This window comes from Salvelinus namaycush, chromosome 24 (assembly GCF_016432855.1).
Source record: "Salvelinus namaycush isolate Seneca chromosome 24, SaNama_1.0, whole genome shotgun sequence".
Classification (NCBI taxonomy): Eukaryota; Metazoa; Chordata; class Actinopteri; order Salmoniformes; family Salmonidae; genus Salvelinus; species Salvelinus namaycush.
The window spans coordinates 3,634,367-3,647,811 of NC_052330.1; the positions used below are offsets into that span (position 1 = coordinate 3,634,367).

General features: G+C 39.9%; 1 protein-coding gene across 6 annotated transcripts in view; it reads right to left on the reverse strand.

The window, feature by feature from the left end:
- LOC120019604 (C-1-tetrahydrofolate synthase, cytoplasmic-like) overlaps positions 1–13,213 on the reverse strand; it is a 51,958-nt gene extending 38,745 nt beyond the window's left edge. For 3 of the 6 annotated variants that reach the window (XM_038962938.1, XM_038962939.1, XM_038962940.1), the window contains exons 1-8: positions 13,039–13,211; positions 12,463–12,598; positions 11,753–11,837; positions 10,013–10,072; positions 9,856–9,909; positions 8,081–8,217; positions 5,391–5,491; positions 4,914–5,050 (exon numbers count right to left, since the gene is read on the reverse strand). In XM_038962938.1, coding sequence (XP_038818866.1) covers positions 4,914–5,050; positions 5,391–5,491; positions 8,081–8,217; positions 9,856–9,909; positions 10,013–10,072; positions 11,753–11,837; positions 12,463–12,563 — 675 coding nt within the window. In that variant the 5' untranslated portion in view covers positions 12,564–12,598; positions 13,039–13,211. Of the gene's footprint in view, positions 1–4,913; positions 5,051–5,390; positions 5,492–8,080; positions 8,218–8,530; positions 8,584–9,855; positions 9,910–10,012; positions 10,073–11,752; positions 11,838–12,462; positions 12,599–13,038 lie in introns of those variants that run through there. The other 3 variants (XM_038962943.1, XM_038962944.1, XM_038962945.1) reach the window with 3 other exon arrangements.
- Positions 13,214–13,445: the final 232 nt, after the last annotated feature.

Consider the following 13,445-nt stretch of genomic DNA (forward strand, 5'->3'; position numbering starts at 1 on the left):
GCTAGCTACATGTTTAAACAAAAGACCACTTCTCTAGATGATTACATGACCCATCAGGTGGGTCATGACCCATCAAGTGTGTCTGGGGGTGATTATGGCCATCTATTGCATTTCATTAACATGTGTACATGTCTAGTTAATAATGACCCATCCACTTAGCTAGATGTGGCTGGGGGGTGGTTATAGCATTTCCTTCACGTGACACATCAATTTAGACAAGTTTCTTGCGTAAGTGTCATGTAATAATTAGAAAATATTTAGAAAATATTTGTCTTTGGACACTGTTTTTTCTTTTAGTTGCAACTATGCAAGTAACCATTTCACTGTACAGTTTACATCTTCTCTATCCTGTGCGTGTGACAAATAAACGTAGATGTTTATTTGATATACTGTGAGTTTATCAGAGACGAGCTCTCTAGTAGGCGTACCAAAAAAAGTTAAGGGCCATTTTATAAAGATTGGGGTTACAAGTTTAGCAACTTTCAAAGCAGAATAACTTTCCCATTGTTCCTCAACTGCAGTGTATGATATGCCATGTTCTAATACCATCCAATGTAAAAAATACAATTTCAAATGTTGCTACATAAGACTGAATTGAGGCGGTTGGTCACATAAACAGTGCATTTGGGAAAGTATTCAGACCACTTGACTTTTTCCAAATTTTGTTACGTTACAGCCTTATTCTAAAATGAATTATTGTTTTTTTCCCTCATCAATCTACACACTATATACCATAATGACAAAGCAAAAACAGGTTTTTAGAAATGTTTGCTAATTCATAATTTTTTAAAACTGAAATATCACATTTACAAAAGTATTCAGCACCTTTGGCAGCAATTACAGCCTTGAGCCTTCTTGGGGATGACGCTACATGCTACTTTTCTGCAGATCCTCTCAAGCTCTGTCAGGTTGGATGGGGAGTGTTACGTTACCCAGTTTCTGTGTTGTTGTGGGTTTGTATGTATGTGTATGTATTTCAGGAAATGGCTTCCTGGATTCCCCTAAGCAGCTGATTGGTCGGCCCCCATTGCTAATTGGAGCTGACCCCGCCCTCTCGTCAGGGGATACGGCTGTCTGCAATCACAGACTACTTCTCCAGCTGTATAAAAGTCAGTGTTCCTTTGCTCAGAGGGAGAGCTTCTGGGTATGCGCCAGTATTGTTTGTTGCTAAGAGAAAGCGTCTTTGATGCCCTGTGTTGCTCAGACAGTTTTTGTAAAGTATTTTGTAGTCCTGTTGAGGTATGTTTTTGTCACAAGGACTGTGTTTTGATTATTGAAATTGTTCACGTTACGTTAGTATTATTCTGTTTTTGTTCCCAGGGGGAAGGGGAAGGCACCTCGGGAGTGCTTAGGCAAGAGGCCTGCGGGCATACATATACCCGTAGTATGTACTGTCTATGCACACTAGGTAAGACCTGGGCGGACCATCCCCTGTATTTTGGTTAGTGCGCCAGGTGGTGCTAGTTAGGTAAGTTGTGGGTAGGTAGGTAAGGTAGGAGAGGGGCCTCTTCAACTTTAACTTTCTTTGCTTTGATTCCGTCCAGCCCCTTTTCCCTAAATTACCGTGTGAAGGAATAAATTCCCTGTTAACTGTAATATTCTCTGCCTCATCCGTCATCCTTACCCGCACCTACAGTCACATACCTCTTTCACTCCACGGGGAGTTGAGTGTAGCAGGGTGTTGCGTTCCCCCCTCAAAGAGGCGTGCGTGACAGGGAGCATTGCTGCACAGCTATTTTCAGGTCTCTCCTGGGATGTTCGATCGGGCTCTGGCTGGGCCACTCAAGGACATTCAGAGACTTGTCTCGAAGTCACTCCTGCGTTGTCTTGGCTGTGTGCTTAGGGTCGTTGTCCTGTTGGATGGTGAACCTTCACCCCAGTCTGAGAACCTGCTCCAGAGCGCTCAGGACTTCATCAAGGATCTCGTTGTACTTTGCTCCATTCATCTTTCCCTCGATCCTGACTACAATGGTTGTTTAACTAAAAGTTGAGATTATGCTGCGGGACTTAGAGGTAGTTTGTGGTTTAGTACGGTACCCTGCGTCACCACTTCATTGCTCCAGACCAGCGCAAGGGGGAGTTAGAGCACTGATTATGCTTTTGGGTCCCAAGGCGCTAATTTGTCTCTAACTGACAATGAATGGACGACATAAACCAAATAGAAACTGATAATTGTGCACGACTTCAAAATTGAATTTCAGTGAACTGAATGATGAAGAAGGTGATTGAATTTAGAACAATAGTGTAAGAATTGTCATTCCTCTGTCCTGCACGCGCACACCCTGTTTGTTTCTACTCGTCAGTATTACTTACAAAACTGTTGTTACACTAAGGTTTTTATTCTAAGAGAAATGAAAAAATGCGATTATATTCCATGATATATGTGTTGACTGAATATAAGCAAGTGATGTCTGCTAAATAATCAAGTTGATGGCGCAGTCATATAGCCTCGGCACCTACATAAAGCTGAATGACTCACTCATTCATAGCTTTGGATCTAAATAAGTACCAACATTCTTTCTGATAGTCTTTAATAAAGAAATGCTTTGGTTACCCTGACCTGGAAACCATGTATTATAATAGTCCATTATGGGCTATTAGCAGGACAATATACTATATACTGCCATCACCTCTCTGTATGTTGATACTTTGTGCTTCAAATCCTATAAATCCAAGGCAATTGATCAGCATTATAAACTTTGTAGATGGGCCTCCCGAGTGTCGCAGCGGTCTAAGACACTGAAAACGTTGCTACAGATGCTAGTTTGATACCCGTGCCGGACGCAAATGGGAGACCCATGAGGCTTTTGGTTTTTCTCCCTCTAAAAACAGAAATAAATCATTCTAAATAACAAACTGGCTTTATTTACAAATTAGTGAGAATGTCTCACCCCATGTTCAACAATGGCCTTTTTCCTCGCTCACTTTAGGTTATTTGAAAATTAAATAATTTCCAAAATATAGTTTTTTTGAAACAAATCGATTAATTAATTTAGAATTATATAAAAGCCACTTAGATATTCTCACTAATGAAAAATGCCTCTTAGATATTAATTTAGAATACTCCAATCCTCTAAATCTAATTATTTTGCGGAGAGTCACGTCATTGAAAAAAATATTTTACGATATACTTGTGGCCTACCGTAGGCGACATGAGTCTCACTAGTGTTGTGTAATGTGCTGTTAAAAGTGGTGTAGGTCTAATTTATTTAAAGAGCATATTGAAGTTAGAAGCAATAGGATTTGAAGCATTAGTCTACAACTATTTTAGCACCGTTTCGCGCTGTTCTGAGACAAACATTGGGACTGGTCTTGATAAATCAAGATAATTTTATTTTCACTATCTCCATTTGGGCATTGGTTAGACTACAATTAGGGTGTGGAAATGTTATGCTCTTTGTACTGTAGCCTACTCCCGACTGTCACTTTGTACTGCTTCTGAGCTCTACGGACAATTCCTTCGACCTCATGGCTCGGTTTTTGCTCTGATATGCACTGTCAACTGTGGGACCTTATATAGACAGGTGTCTGCCTTTCCAAATCATGTCCAGTCAATTGAATTTACCACAATTGGACTCCAAGTTGTAGAAACATCTCAATGATGATCAATGGAAACAGGATGCACCTGAGCACAATCTCATGTAAATAAGGTATTTCTGTTTTTAATTTGAATACATTTGCAAACATTTTTAAATACCGTTTTTTGCTTTGTCATTATGGGGTATTGTATGTAGATTGATGAGGAAAAATGTATAATTTAATCAATTTTAGAATAAGGCTGTGACGTAAAAAAATAGGCGTTTGAATACGTATGTGTATATACATTATATATATACACATTACTGTTCAAAAGTTTGGGGACACTTAAATGTCCTTGTTTTTGAAAGAAAAGCAAATTGATCAGAAATACAGTGTAGACATTGTTAATGTTGTAAATGACTATTGTAGCTGGAAATGGCAATTTTTTTATGAAATATCTACATAAGCGTACAGAGGCTCATTATCAGCAACCATCACTCCTGTGTTACAAGGGCATGTTGTGTTAGCTAATCACAGTTTATCATTTTAAAAGGCTAATTGATCATTGTGTACTTACTGAACAAAAATATAAACACAACATGTAAAGTGTTGGTCCCATGTTTCATGAGCTGAAGTAAAAGATTTCATAAATGTTCCATATGCACAAAAACATATTTCTCTGGTGCTGAGGAGTATTTCTGTCTGTAGCCCTTTTGAGTGGAAAAACTCATTCTGATTGGCTGGGCCTGCCTCCCAAATGGGTGGGCCTATGCCCTCCCAGGCCCACCCATGGCTGCGCCCATTGCCCAGTCTTGAAATCCATTAATTAGGGCTTAATTTATTTATTTCAATTGACTGATTTCCTACTACGAACTGTAAATCAGTAAAATCTTTGAAATGGTTGCACGTTGCTTTTATATTTTTGTTCGGTATATAAAGTATATATATTTTTACACACATATTACATCTAAATAAAGGTGCTTAGCCAAATAGAACATAACTGAGCACATTTGTGGAGTTAGCTGATGAACGCAACTTTTTTTATGACCAATTTGGATCTATTAAAAAATAAGTGCCCTAAATGGTGGTCAAGGATTCAAGAGGAGGTGACGATTACAAGAGTGGACCATTTCATGCTTCAACAGATGCAGTAAAAAAAAATCAGTGAGAGGAAGGACGTGAACTTTCAACCAAGTGATTATAGGACGCAGTTGGAAAATTGTTCAAGAAGCGGATGGGATGCTAGCCTGATTCCAGATATGTTTGTGCTGTTCTGCCGTCTCTTTATTTCTATCATCGTCACGCCAAATGACAGCAATGCAGTTGGCAAGACAGCGCACACAGATCTGGGGTCAGGTTACACACAGATCTGGGGTCAGGTTAGATGGTGTTACTTGTGCAGCCAGGTCAGTCGTTTTGGAATGACAGGTGGTCACGGTGGCATGGCTCCATAGAAGCAGGTCGTGCATAGGCGCTCCCACAATCTTGCTACGGCCAATCACCACAGCGTTCTTCCCCGCCACTGACATGCCTATACGTGCAGATAAAATTGGTGACCATTACACATTGCTCTATTTCATTCTCTCACACACACTTGGCAATTTTTAAGTAATGATTTTTTTTAGTATAACGTAAGTTTTTATTTTATAATGTTATATAATGTAAATGTTGTCAGGTCCGGTCATACAGTATGATACATTTGTCAGTAAAGCACAAACCCAATTAAGACCCTGACAAGCATCCTAAACAAGGAAAACTGCCTTTAAGTATCCAGTTTCGTGCTTATGTGTGTTTCAAGGGAAGTGTTTGTGTATCATTCGGCTACTATACAACAATCTCCATGGCAACAATAAGAGGTGTGTGACCCTCACCTGTCTGACTAATGAGCTTCATGCAGCCTTTAGGAGTACAGGGGATGAAACAGTCCCCCAGGTCCCCCCGAGAGAGCTTCCCCGCGTTGATACTGGTCAGCCTGAGAACACACACACACATACAAATCTATACCATCACATTTCACATGCAACGGATGCTAAGGAATAGGTAGCATCTCTCTCTCTCTCTTGATCCCACACCCCACACACTCTTTCTCTCTCTATCTCTCTATAAAACACACAATCAAACAAACAAGGCCGACTGTGCCAGACACACACACTTCCATAAACAGAGCTTCCGGAAATGTTCCAAACTCCCAATCGGCGGAAGGTATTTTGGGGACATGGATTGATATTGGGGCCTCCTCTGATTTGTGTCATAGTTTATACGACCTGCAGAACAAATCACTACTGCCCTAAGATGTGGACAAGGAATCAATTTTACTCATCACTCGCCTAAATTGGACCAGCTTGTCTAAATTGGACCAGCTAAATTTCCAAGCTCTCCCCACAGTGTGAGAAATGACTTGCACAAGTCTGCCTAAACACTATCCAAACACCTTCAAAGAGTCCACTCTGTCGCCTCCAACAAATCTTACTGATGCGCCAGCTCGATCACGTACCCTCAATATATTTGCTCTAGTTACACACCAGTGCTTGAATCAAACGGCTGTGTACACACTAAAACAAAGATACTGCACTATTTGCCCATATTTGCGCTACGTCCCAAATGGCACCAAATTCCCTTTATAGTGCAATTCTTTTGACCAGATGCCCAAATGGCCATGACCATAGAAGTTGGCAAGACTGCACAAATCATGGTGGCTGAAACCAGACCAAAGGGAGTCAGATGGAACTGGAAGAGACCGGAGCCTCAGGGAGTGGGTTGTGGTGTGTGTGAAAGTGTTTTTTTTTATGTGTTTGGGAGTTGTTTTGGGGGGGAGGGTCGTAGTGGTGGTGGTGTGTGTGTGTTGGGTGGGGAAACGCTTATTATTATTTTATTTATTTATTTAACCTTTATTTAACTAGGCAAGTCAGTTGAGAACAAATTGTTATTTACAATGACGGCCTAGGAACAGTGGGTTAGCTGCCTTGTTCAGGGGCAGAACAACTGATTTTTACCTTGTCAGCATTATGACCAATAAACATATCTTTTATATATTTACAATATTTACGGCTGACAGACTTATCTTTTTCTCAGAAACTGAAGAACAATTAAACTAAATAGAGACTGATTTCAGCAGGTCATGTTACTCTCAAGACAGAATGTCAACAGAGTGTCAACAGAGTCCATTGTGCGAATAGGCTGCTGGATTGCAAGTGCAGTATAATGACTCTCTTTTGCTAAAATTAGGTTTGTCCCTCAAATATAAATAACTATACACTGTGTTAATATCTAAGTATTTCTTAAGTGTAAAAAAGTAAACGATTGATTACTTAAAAACCCTGGTGACAAACAGCTCTTCACTGCCACTATGAGCTTATTGTGAAAGGTGTGACTGTAAGCTAATAGTAACAGAAGTACCAGTAGGCTTACTACTCACAGTATAAACAATAGTAATAGTGATAGTATGTTTCGATGTTAATATCAATAGTAGCATACAGGGGTTGGAACCGGTTCAGGGAACAGAACTGAAAACTGGAAAAGAAAGGCATCAACAAACTGGATCAGAACCCGGTACGAAAGTGATCTATACTGTTCTGGAACATAACTGTTATTTTAAAAGCATGTGAACCGGTTAATAAAGTATTTTATCCAGGCATTTTTTTCCCGAGTCCCACAAAAAAATACAACAAAGCACCTATGCAAAGCCCTCCCTTTTTTGTCAATCAGAATCTTATTCCATCGTTTTCCTGCCAGCTGAACATCTTTTCTAATATGTGTGCGTGTGGGCTACCTACCCATCCCCCCCGAAACATAGCGGTAGCCTACTGACATTACAAACGTGATGCAGAAGATCCGGAGGGTGATTTTTAATTAGAGAAGAATTGATTAACCTTTCCAGTGCTAGTTAGAGATACTATAGTTATCACATTTCACATTAGATCCATTATCTACAAAAAGGTAAGAAGGGTTTTTAATTTCGGTGCCGCTCTGCACACACACGCTTGTTAGCTAGCTAGCTTCTCTGGTCCAACGTTAAGCCAACTCTGAAGTTAAAATACATTCAAAGTTCCTCCATAAAAGCCATTCCTCCGTAGGTATGATTCTGTGGGCCTAATTCAGATCATGCATGTCATCACAAGAAGCCCAGTGCTTCAAGCAAAGCCTTCTCGTCCAACCCTCTCGCTCTTTCCCCACCCGCAAAATTCCAGCTGCATCTGACGCCCAACACTTGTCTTTCCATCGTGCGTGTAAACAACTCACTGAGCTATAGCTTGTCTGCTCCTTAGCAAGCTGCTCTATCCGCACTGCGTGGTTGGTGAAGTAATTTAATGTTGAGCTAAATGTAAAAAAATAAAATAAAAAATAAAAAAAGGATTTCAGAGGTTTAAAAAGGACAGAAAGGAACTACATGAAACAATACTTTTTGGGGGGGTTCGAACTGGTTCAGAACTTTATTTTGCTGGTCGAAACATGGGAAAGGAAAAAGAAAAATGGTTTTGTTCAGAACAAAACAACTGGAAAATGATTTAGGTTCCAAACCCCTGGTAGCATATGCAGGCTTCCTGTGAGAGTTGTCACTTACCCATCCACATCCTTTTCTGGGGCCACGGCATTAGTCACCTTCTCTGTGTCCATGGGGTTGATAGAGTCCAGGGGCAGCTGGACAATGAGGCCGTGAACCTCTAGGTTCTCATTGACCTCTTCAATTCTACGGAGGACCTGTGCAGGCCAAGGTTTTAAAGTGGTGGTCAGGGATTGGTGAAGAAGTGCTAGTACAGAATAACAACATATCCCTATTATTAGAATAATATCAAACTTGTTTTAAAAGTTAATATCTGAGGAGTAATCACAGTATCAAACTTGCTGTTTGAAAGTTTCCAAAACTGTTAAAATAGTGTCTTTGAGTATAACAGAACTGATTTGGCAGGCGAAAACCTGAGAAAAATCCATTCAGGAAGTTTTTTTTATTTTTTTATTTTTCTATTCAATGCCATTACAGTATCCATTGACTTAGGACTCAAATTGCACTTACTATGCCTTCCACTAGATGCCAACAGTCTTTAGAAATTGTTTCAGGCTTGTATTCTGAAAAATGAGGAAGTAAGAGCAGTCTGAATGAGTGGACCCTAAAGTGTCACAGAGCTTTTTCATTTTTGGTTTTGTAGTTTTCTATTCAATGCCATTACAGTATCCATTGACTTAGGACTCAAATTGCAGTTCCTATGCCTTCCACTAGATGTCAACAGTCTTTAGAAATTGTTTCAGGCTTGTATTCTGAAAAATGAGGAAGTAAGAGCAGTCTGAATGAGTGGACCCTAAAGTGCATGAAAAAGCTCTGTGACACTTTAGTGTCCACTCATTCAGACTGCTCTTACTTCCTCATTTTTCAGAATACAAGCCTGAAACAATTTCTAAAGACTGTTGACATCTAGTGGAAGGCATAGAGAGTGCCTTTCTTGTTTACCTTTTATATTGACAACGTTATTGTCCGGTTGAAATATTATCGATTATTTAGGCTGAAAACAACCTGAGGATTGAATATAAACATTGTTTGACATGTTTCTATGAACTTTACGGATACAATTTGGATTTCTTGTCTGCCTGTTTTGACTGCGTTTGAGCCTGTGGATTACTGAAGAAAAAGGGGGAACAAAACTGAGGTTTTTGGAAATAAAGAGACTTTATCAAACAAAAGGAACATTTATTGAGTAAATTAATGTCTGCTGAGTGCAACCATATGAAGATCATCAAAGGTAAGGGTTTCATTTTATCTCTATTTCTGACTTGTGTAACTCTTCTACTTGGCTGGTTACTGTTTGTAATGATTTGTCTGCTGGGCTATGTTCTCAAATAATCGTAAGGTATGCTTTCGCCGTAAAGAATTTTTTTAATCTGACACCGTGGTTGGATTCATAAGAAGTTCATCTTTAAACCTATGTAAAATATGTTTTGTTTTCAGAATTTTTATAATGAGTATTTCTGTATTTGACTTTGGCGCCCAGCAGTTTCACTGGCTGTTGAAGAGGTGGGACGCTAACGTCTCACGTACCCAAGAGAGGTTAAATAAACTCAGTAGTTCTAAACCTGTGACTGCCTCCTGCCTACTCCTCTCTACTACCACAGTGACAGCTGTCACCATGGCTACTTTGAAGAATCTCAAATATAAAATATATTTTTAAAAATGTAACGCTTTTTTGGTTACTACATGATTCCATATGTGTTATTTCATAGTTGTGATGTCTTCACTATTATTCTACAATATAGAAACAAGTAAAAATAAAGAAAAACCCTGGAATTAGTAGGTGTCTCCAAACCTTCGTCAAAACATAACATGGATGTAGTAGCTGTACTTCTTACCTCATCCTCTGTTGCAGTCTTTGGCAGTCTGACATGGTTGGCATTGATTCCAATCTATAGAAATGGTGGCAGTGATTAGCATTAGCATTCTCATTGCAAGTATACATCAAATAGCTAGCATGTGTTGCTATCGACGCTCTGCTGCCACAGTGCTTACCTCAGCTGCGGCTTTTAGCTTCATGCTAATGTAGAGGTTAGAATCCTCTCTGTCACCCACCTGAAACACACACACAGTCCTGTATAACTAACCTTGTGCGGATACACAATTCAGTCCCATTCAAAATCCTATTTTCCCTAACCCTTACCCTAACTTTAACCTAGCTCCTAAAACTAACCCTAGCTCCTAACCCTGACACTAATTCTAACCTTAACCCTTAAACCCATAGAAATACTATTTGACCTTGTGGGGACAAAAATGTCCCCAGTTGGTCAAATGTTGGTTTGCTTAAAATAAGTCTAGTTAAACACGTCTAGAGATGCACACACCAAATAGGATTTTACGAACAAAACAAAACTAGAATATACTGTATGTATGTTCTTTTATCAAGTTACACAGCTTCAAATGCTAAACGTGGAGCTAGAATGCTCTCCAGTTACACATCAACAACAAACAAAGAGCATGTACCATGTTCCCAAGTCTGTATATCAGCTATCCTACCACAGAGTAAGCTGAGCACAAACTGATGAATCAGTGTAGAAATTAAATGAATTACTAAATGCGTAACTAAATGCAAATGATTCATTGTAGTTGATAAAACAGACGTCATACCTAAGGAAATAGAAAACAACAATCTACTTGTGGTGTTGGGATACATGTACTCGACAAAACAGTGTTTACAACTTGAAACAAAAAAGAACACTGAAAACGTGTCATTATTCACTGAGTGCACAAAACATTAGGAACACCTGCTCTTTTCATGACATAAACTGACCAGATGTATCAAAGTAGAAGCCATGATCCCGTATTGATGTCTCCTGTGAAATCCAGAAGGGGTTGAAGTGAAGGAGACAGGTTAAAGAAGGATTTTTCAGGCTTGAGACAACTGAGACATGGATTGTGTATGTGTCCCATTCAAAGGGTGAATGGGCAAGACGAAATATTGAAGTGCCTTTGAACAGGGTATGGTAGTCGGTGCCAGGCAACCCGGTTTGACTGTGTCAAGAAGTGCAACGCTGCTGCATTGTTTACACTCAACAGTTTCTCATGTATATCAAGAATGGTCCACCACCTAAAGAACATCCAGTCAACTTGGTCCAACTGTGGGAAGCATTAGAGTCAACATGGGCCAGCATCCTTATGGAACGCTTTCAACACCTTGCAGAGTCCATGTCCCGACGAATTGAGGCTGTTCTGACGGCAAAAGTGGGTGCAACTCAATATTAGGAAGGTGTTCCTAATGTTTTGCACACTCACTGTATACTCTGTTATTTTGAATGAATTGGGCCTCTGAATATTTGAGCAAGGTTATTTAAGACATAGAAGGGTTACAGAGAGGAAACCTCACAGTTAGAAAACTAATCAACAGTAAAGTAGCCTAGCGTTTATGAGGAAGGAGCAAAGAATTACACTCACACCTTCTAGCGAGGAAAACTATCAACACATTTACCCAAAGCTCGTCTGAAGAAGTGTGGGATTAGAAGAGAAGAAAGATAATGAAGATGTAAAGAAAAACAAAAGAACACACTCTGGTAATTAAATAAGGAAGCATTACACAGAAGGGCCTTTCACACTACTGTGCAGAGTTGAGCCAAACTGAAGCCAGCTGTACTGAGCCGGGCCTCATTAAGCCTCCACCACAGTTGCTGGAATTGTGCTGGAAAGGACAAAGTGAAGAGAAAACATCCAAGCAAGCACGATACAGTTGGCAGAATGATGTGAAAAGGGTAAAAGACACACCTGCAACACTACCAGACCTGGCCGGAAGCCAGGGAACTGGCCCCTCATCTTGTCCAAGTCCTCTTTCAACTTTTCCCTCACCAGCCTGTGTTGAACAAGAACAAGCACATTGTAACGTTAGTTACACTTTCTATGAAGCTGATATAATGCATTATAAACACACTCGTAGAACGAACAACCACATTGAAACATTGGTAACATTTTCAATGAAGCCCATGCCCATAATACCTTACAAACACACTCATTGTCTCTACCTTCTTGCCCTTTGTGCTGTTGTCTGTTCCCAATCATGTTTGAACCATGTTTTGTGCTGCTACCATGTTATTTTTCTACCATGTTGTTGTCATGTTGTGTTGCTACCATGCTGTGTTGTCATGTGTTGCTGCCTTGCTATGTTGTTGTCTTAGGTCTCTATGTAGTGTTGTGTTGTCTCTCGTGTCTTGATGTGTGTTTTGGCCGATATTTATATATATTTTTTTAGATTTTTAATCTCAGTCCCCGTCCCCACAGGAGGCCTTTTGCCTTTTGGTCGGCCGTCATTGTAAATAAGAATTTGTTCTTAACTGACTTGCCTAGTTAAATAAAGGTTAAATAAATAAATAAGAAAGAACAAACACAATATAACATTCAGCACTCATCAAACTCCATGACCTCCATGAGGCACCTTCACGCCAGCATACTGTAATATCACAGTGTCATAGAATACTCACTGAGACGTCTTGTTGCCCGAGACAACTATCGCCAGGTTGCGCCTGCCTCCTCTGCATCCCGTGGACCCTAGACGGAGGGTGAGGGTGGCGAAGGAAAGCATAGCTGACAACTGGAGAAAGATGGATGGATGGATGGCTGAAGAAATGAAGAGAAAGAACAATGGATAGATGGTAATGGGAGTTTATGAGGCCCAGACAACAGAAAAAGGAACTGTATCCACCACAACTACAGTGCAACAGATATCCCATGATGAACAATTGAAAACATCACAAGTGCCATTTACAACTATAATAATAATAATAATAAATTACATTTGTAGAGCGCTTTTCATTTACAGATGTAAATCACAAAGTTCTTATAGTGCAAGCCAGAACACTGCAAACCCATACAACAACTGGCTCAAAAGATACTACTACTGACTACAACCATGACTACTTGCAGAAGTTGTTAAACATGCAATGTTGCAATATCTTATAATAATGTAATAATAGATTACAACTATATTATTATACAATAATTGTATTATTTTTGTTATTATAAATATTTGAAAAGTAAGAGACAGAAAAAATACTTACCAGAGTTAATGCAATGTCCAGAAGTGGATCTAGTCTCTTGAGGACCAGGTCAGCCACCAAGTGATCCACACTCCAACATAGTGTTCTAGGCAACTCCTCCTATCAGTGTCTCTGTGTGTGTGTGTGTGTGTGTGTGTGTGTGTGTGTGTGTGTGTGTGTGTGTGTGTGTGTGTGTGTGTGTGTGTGTGTGTGTGTGTGTGTGTGTGTGTGTGTGTGTGTGTGTGTGTGTGTGGCGCCCACTCTTTCTCACTCTCTGTCAGTGCAACTGGGGAGGCTTCCAGCAGTATCTTATCACAGTCTATGGACTTTTCCGTGGCATTCCTGCCTACTCCGGATTGAACGTGAACTAGGTACATACATTTCTCACTGTCAAGGCTATTGGGTTAGAGAGAGGGTATAACATAGGG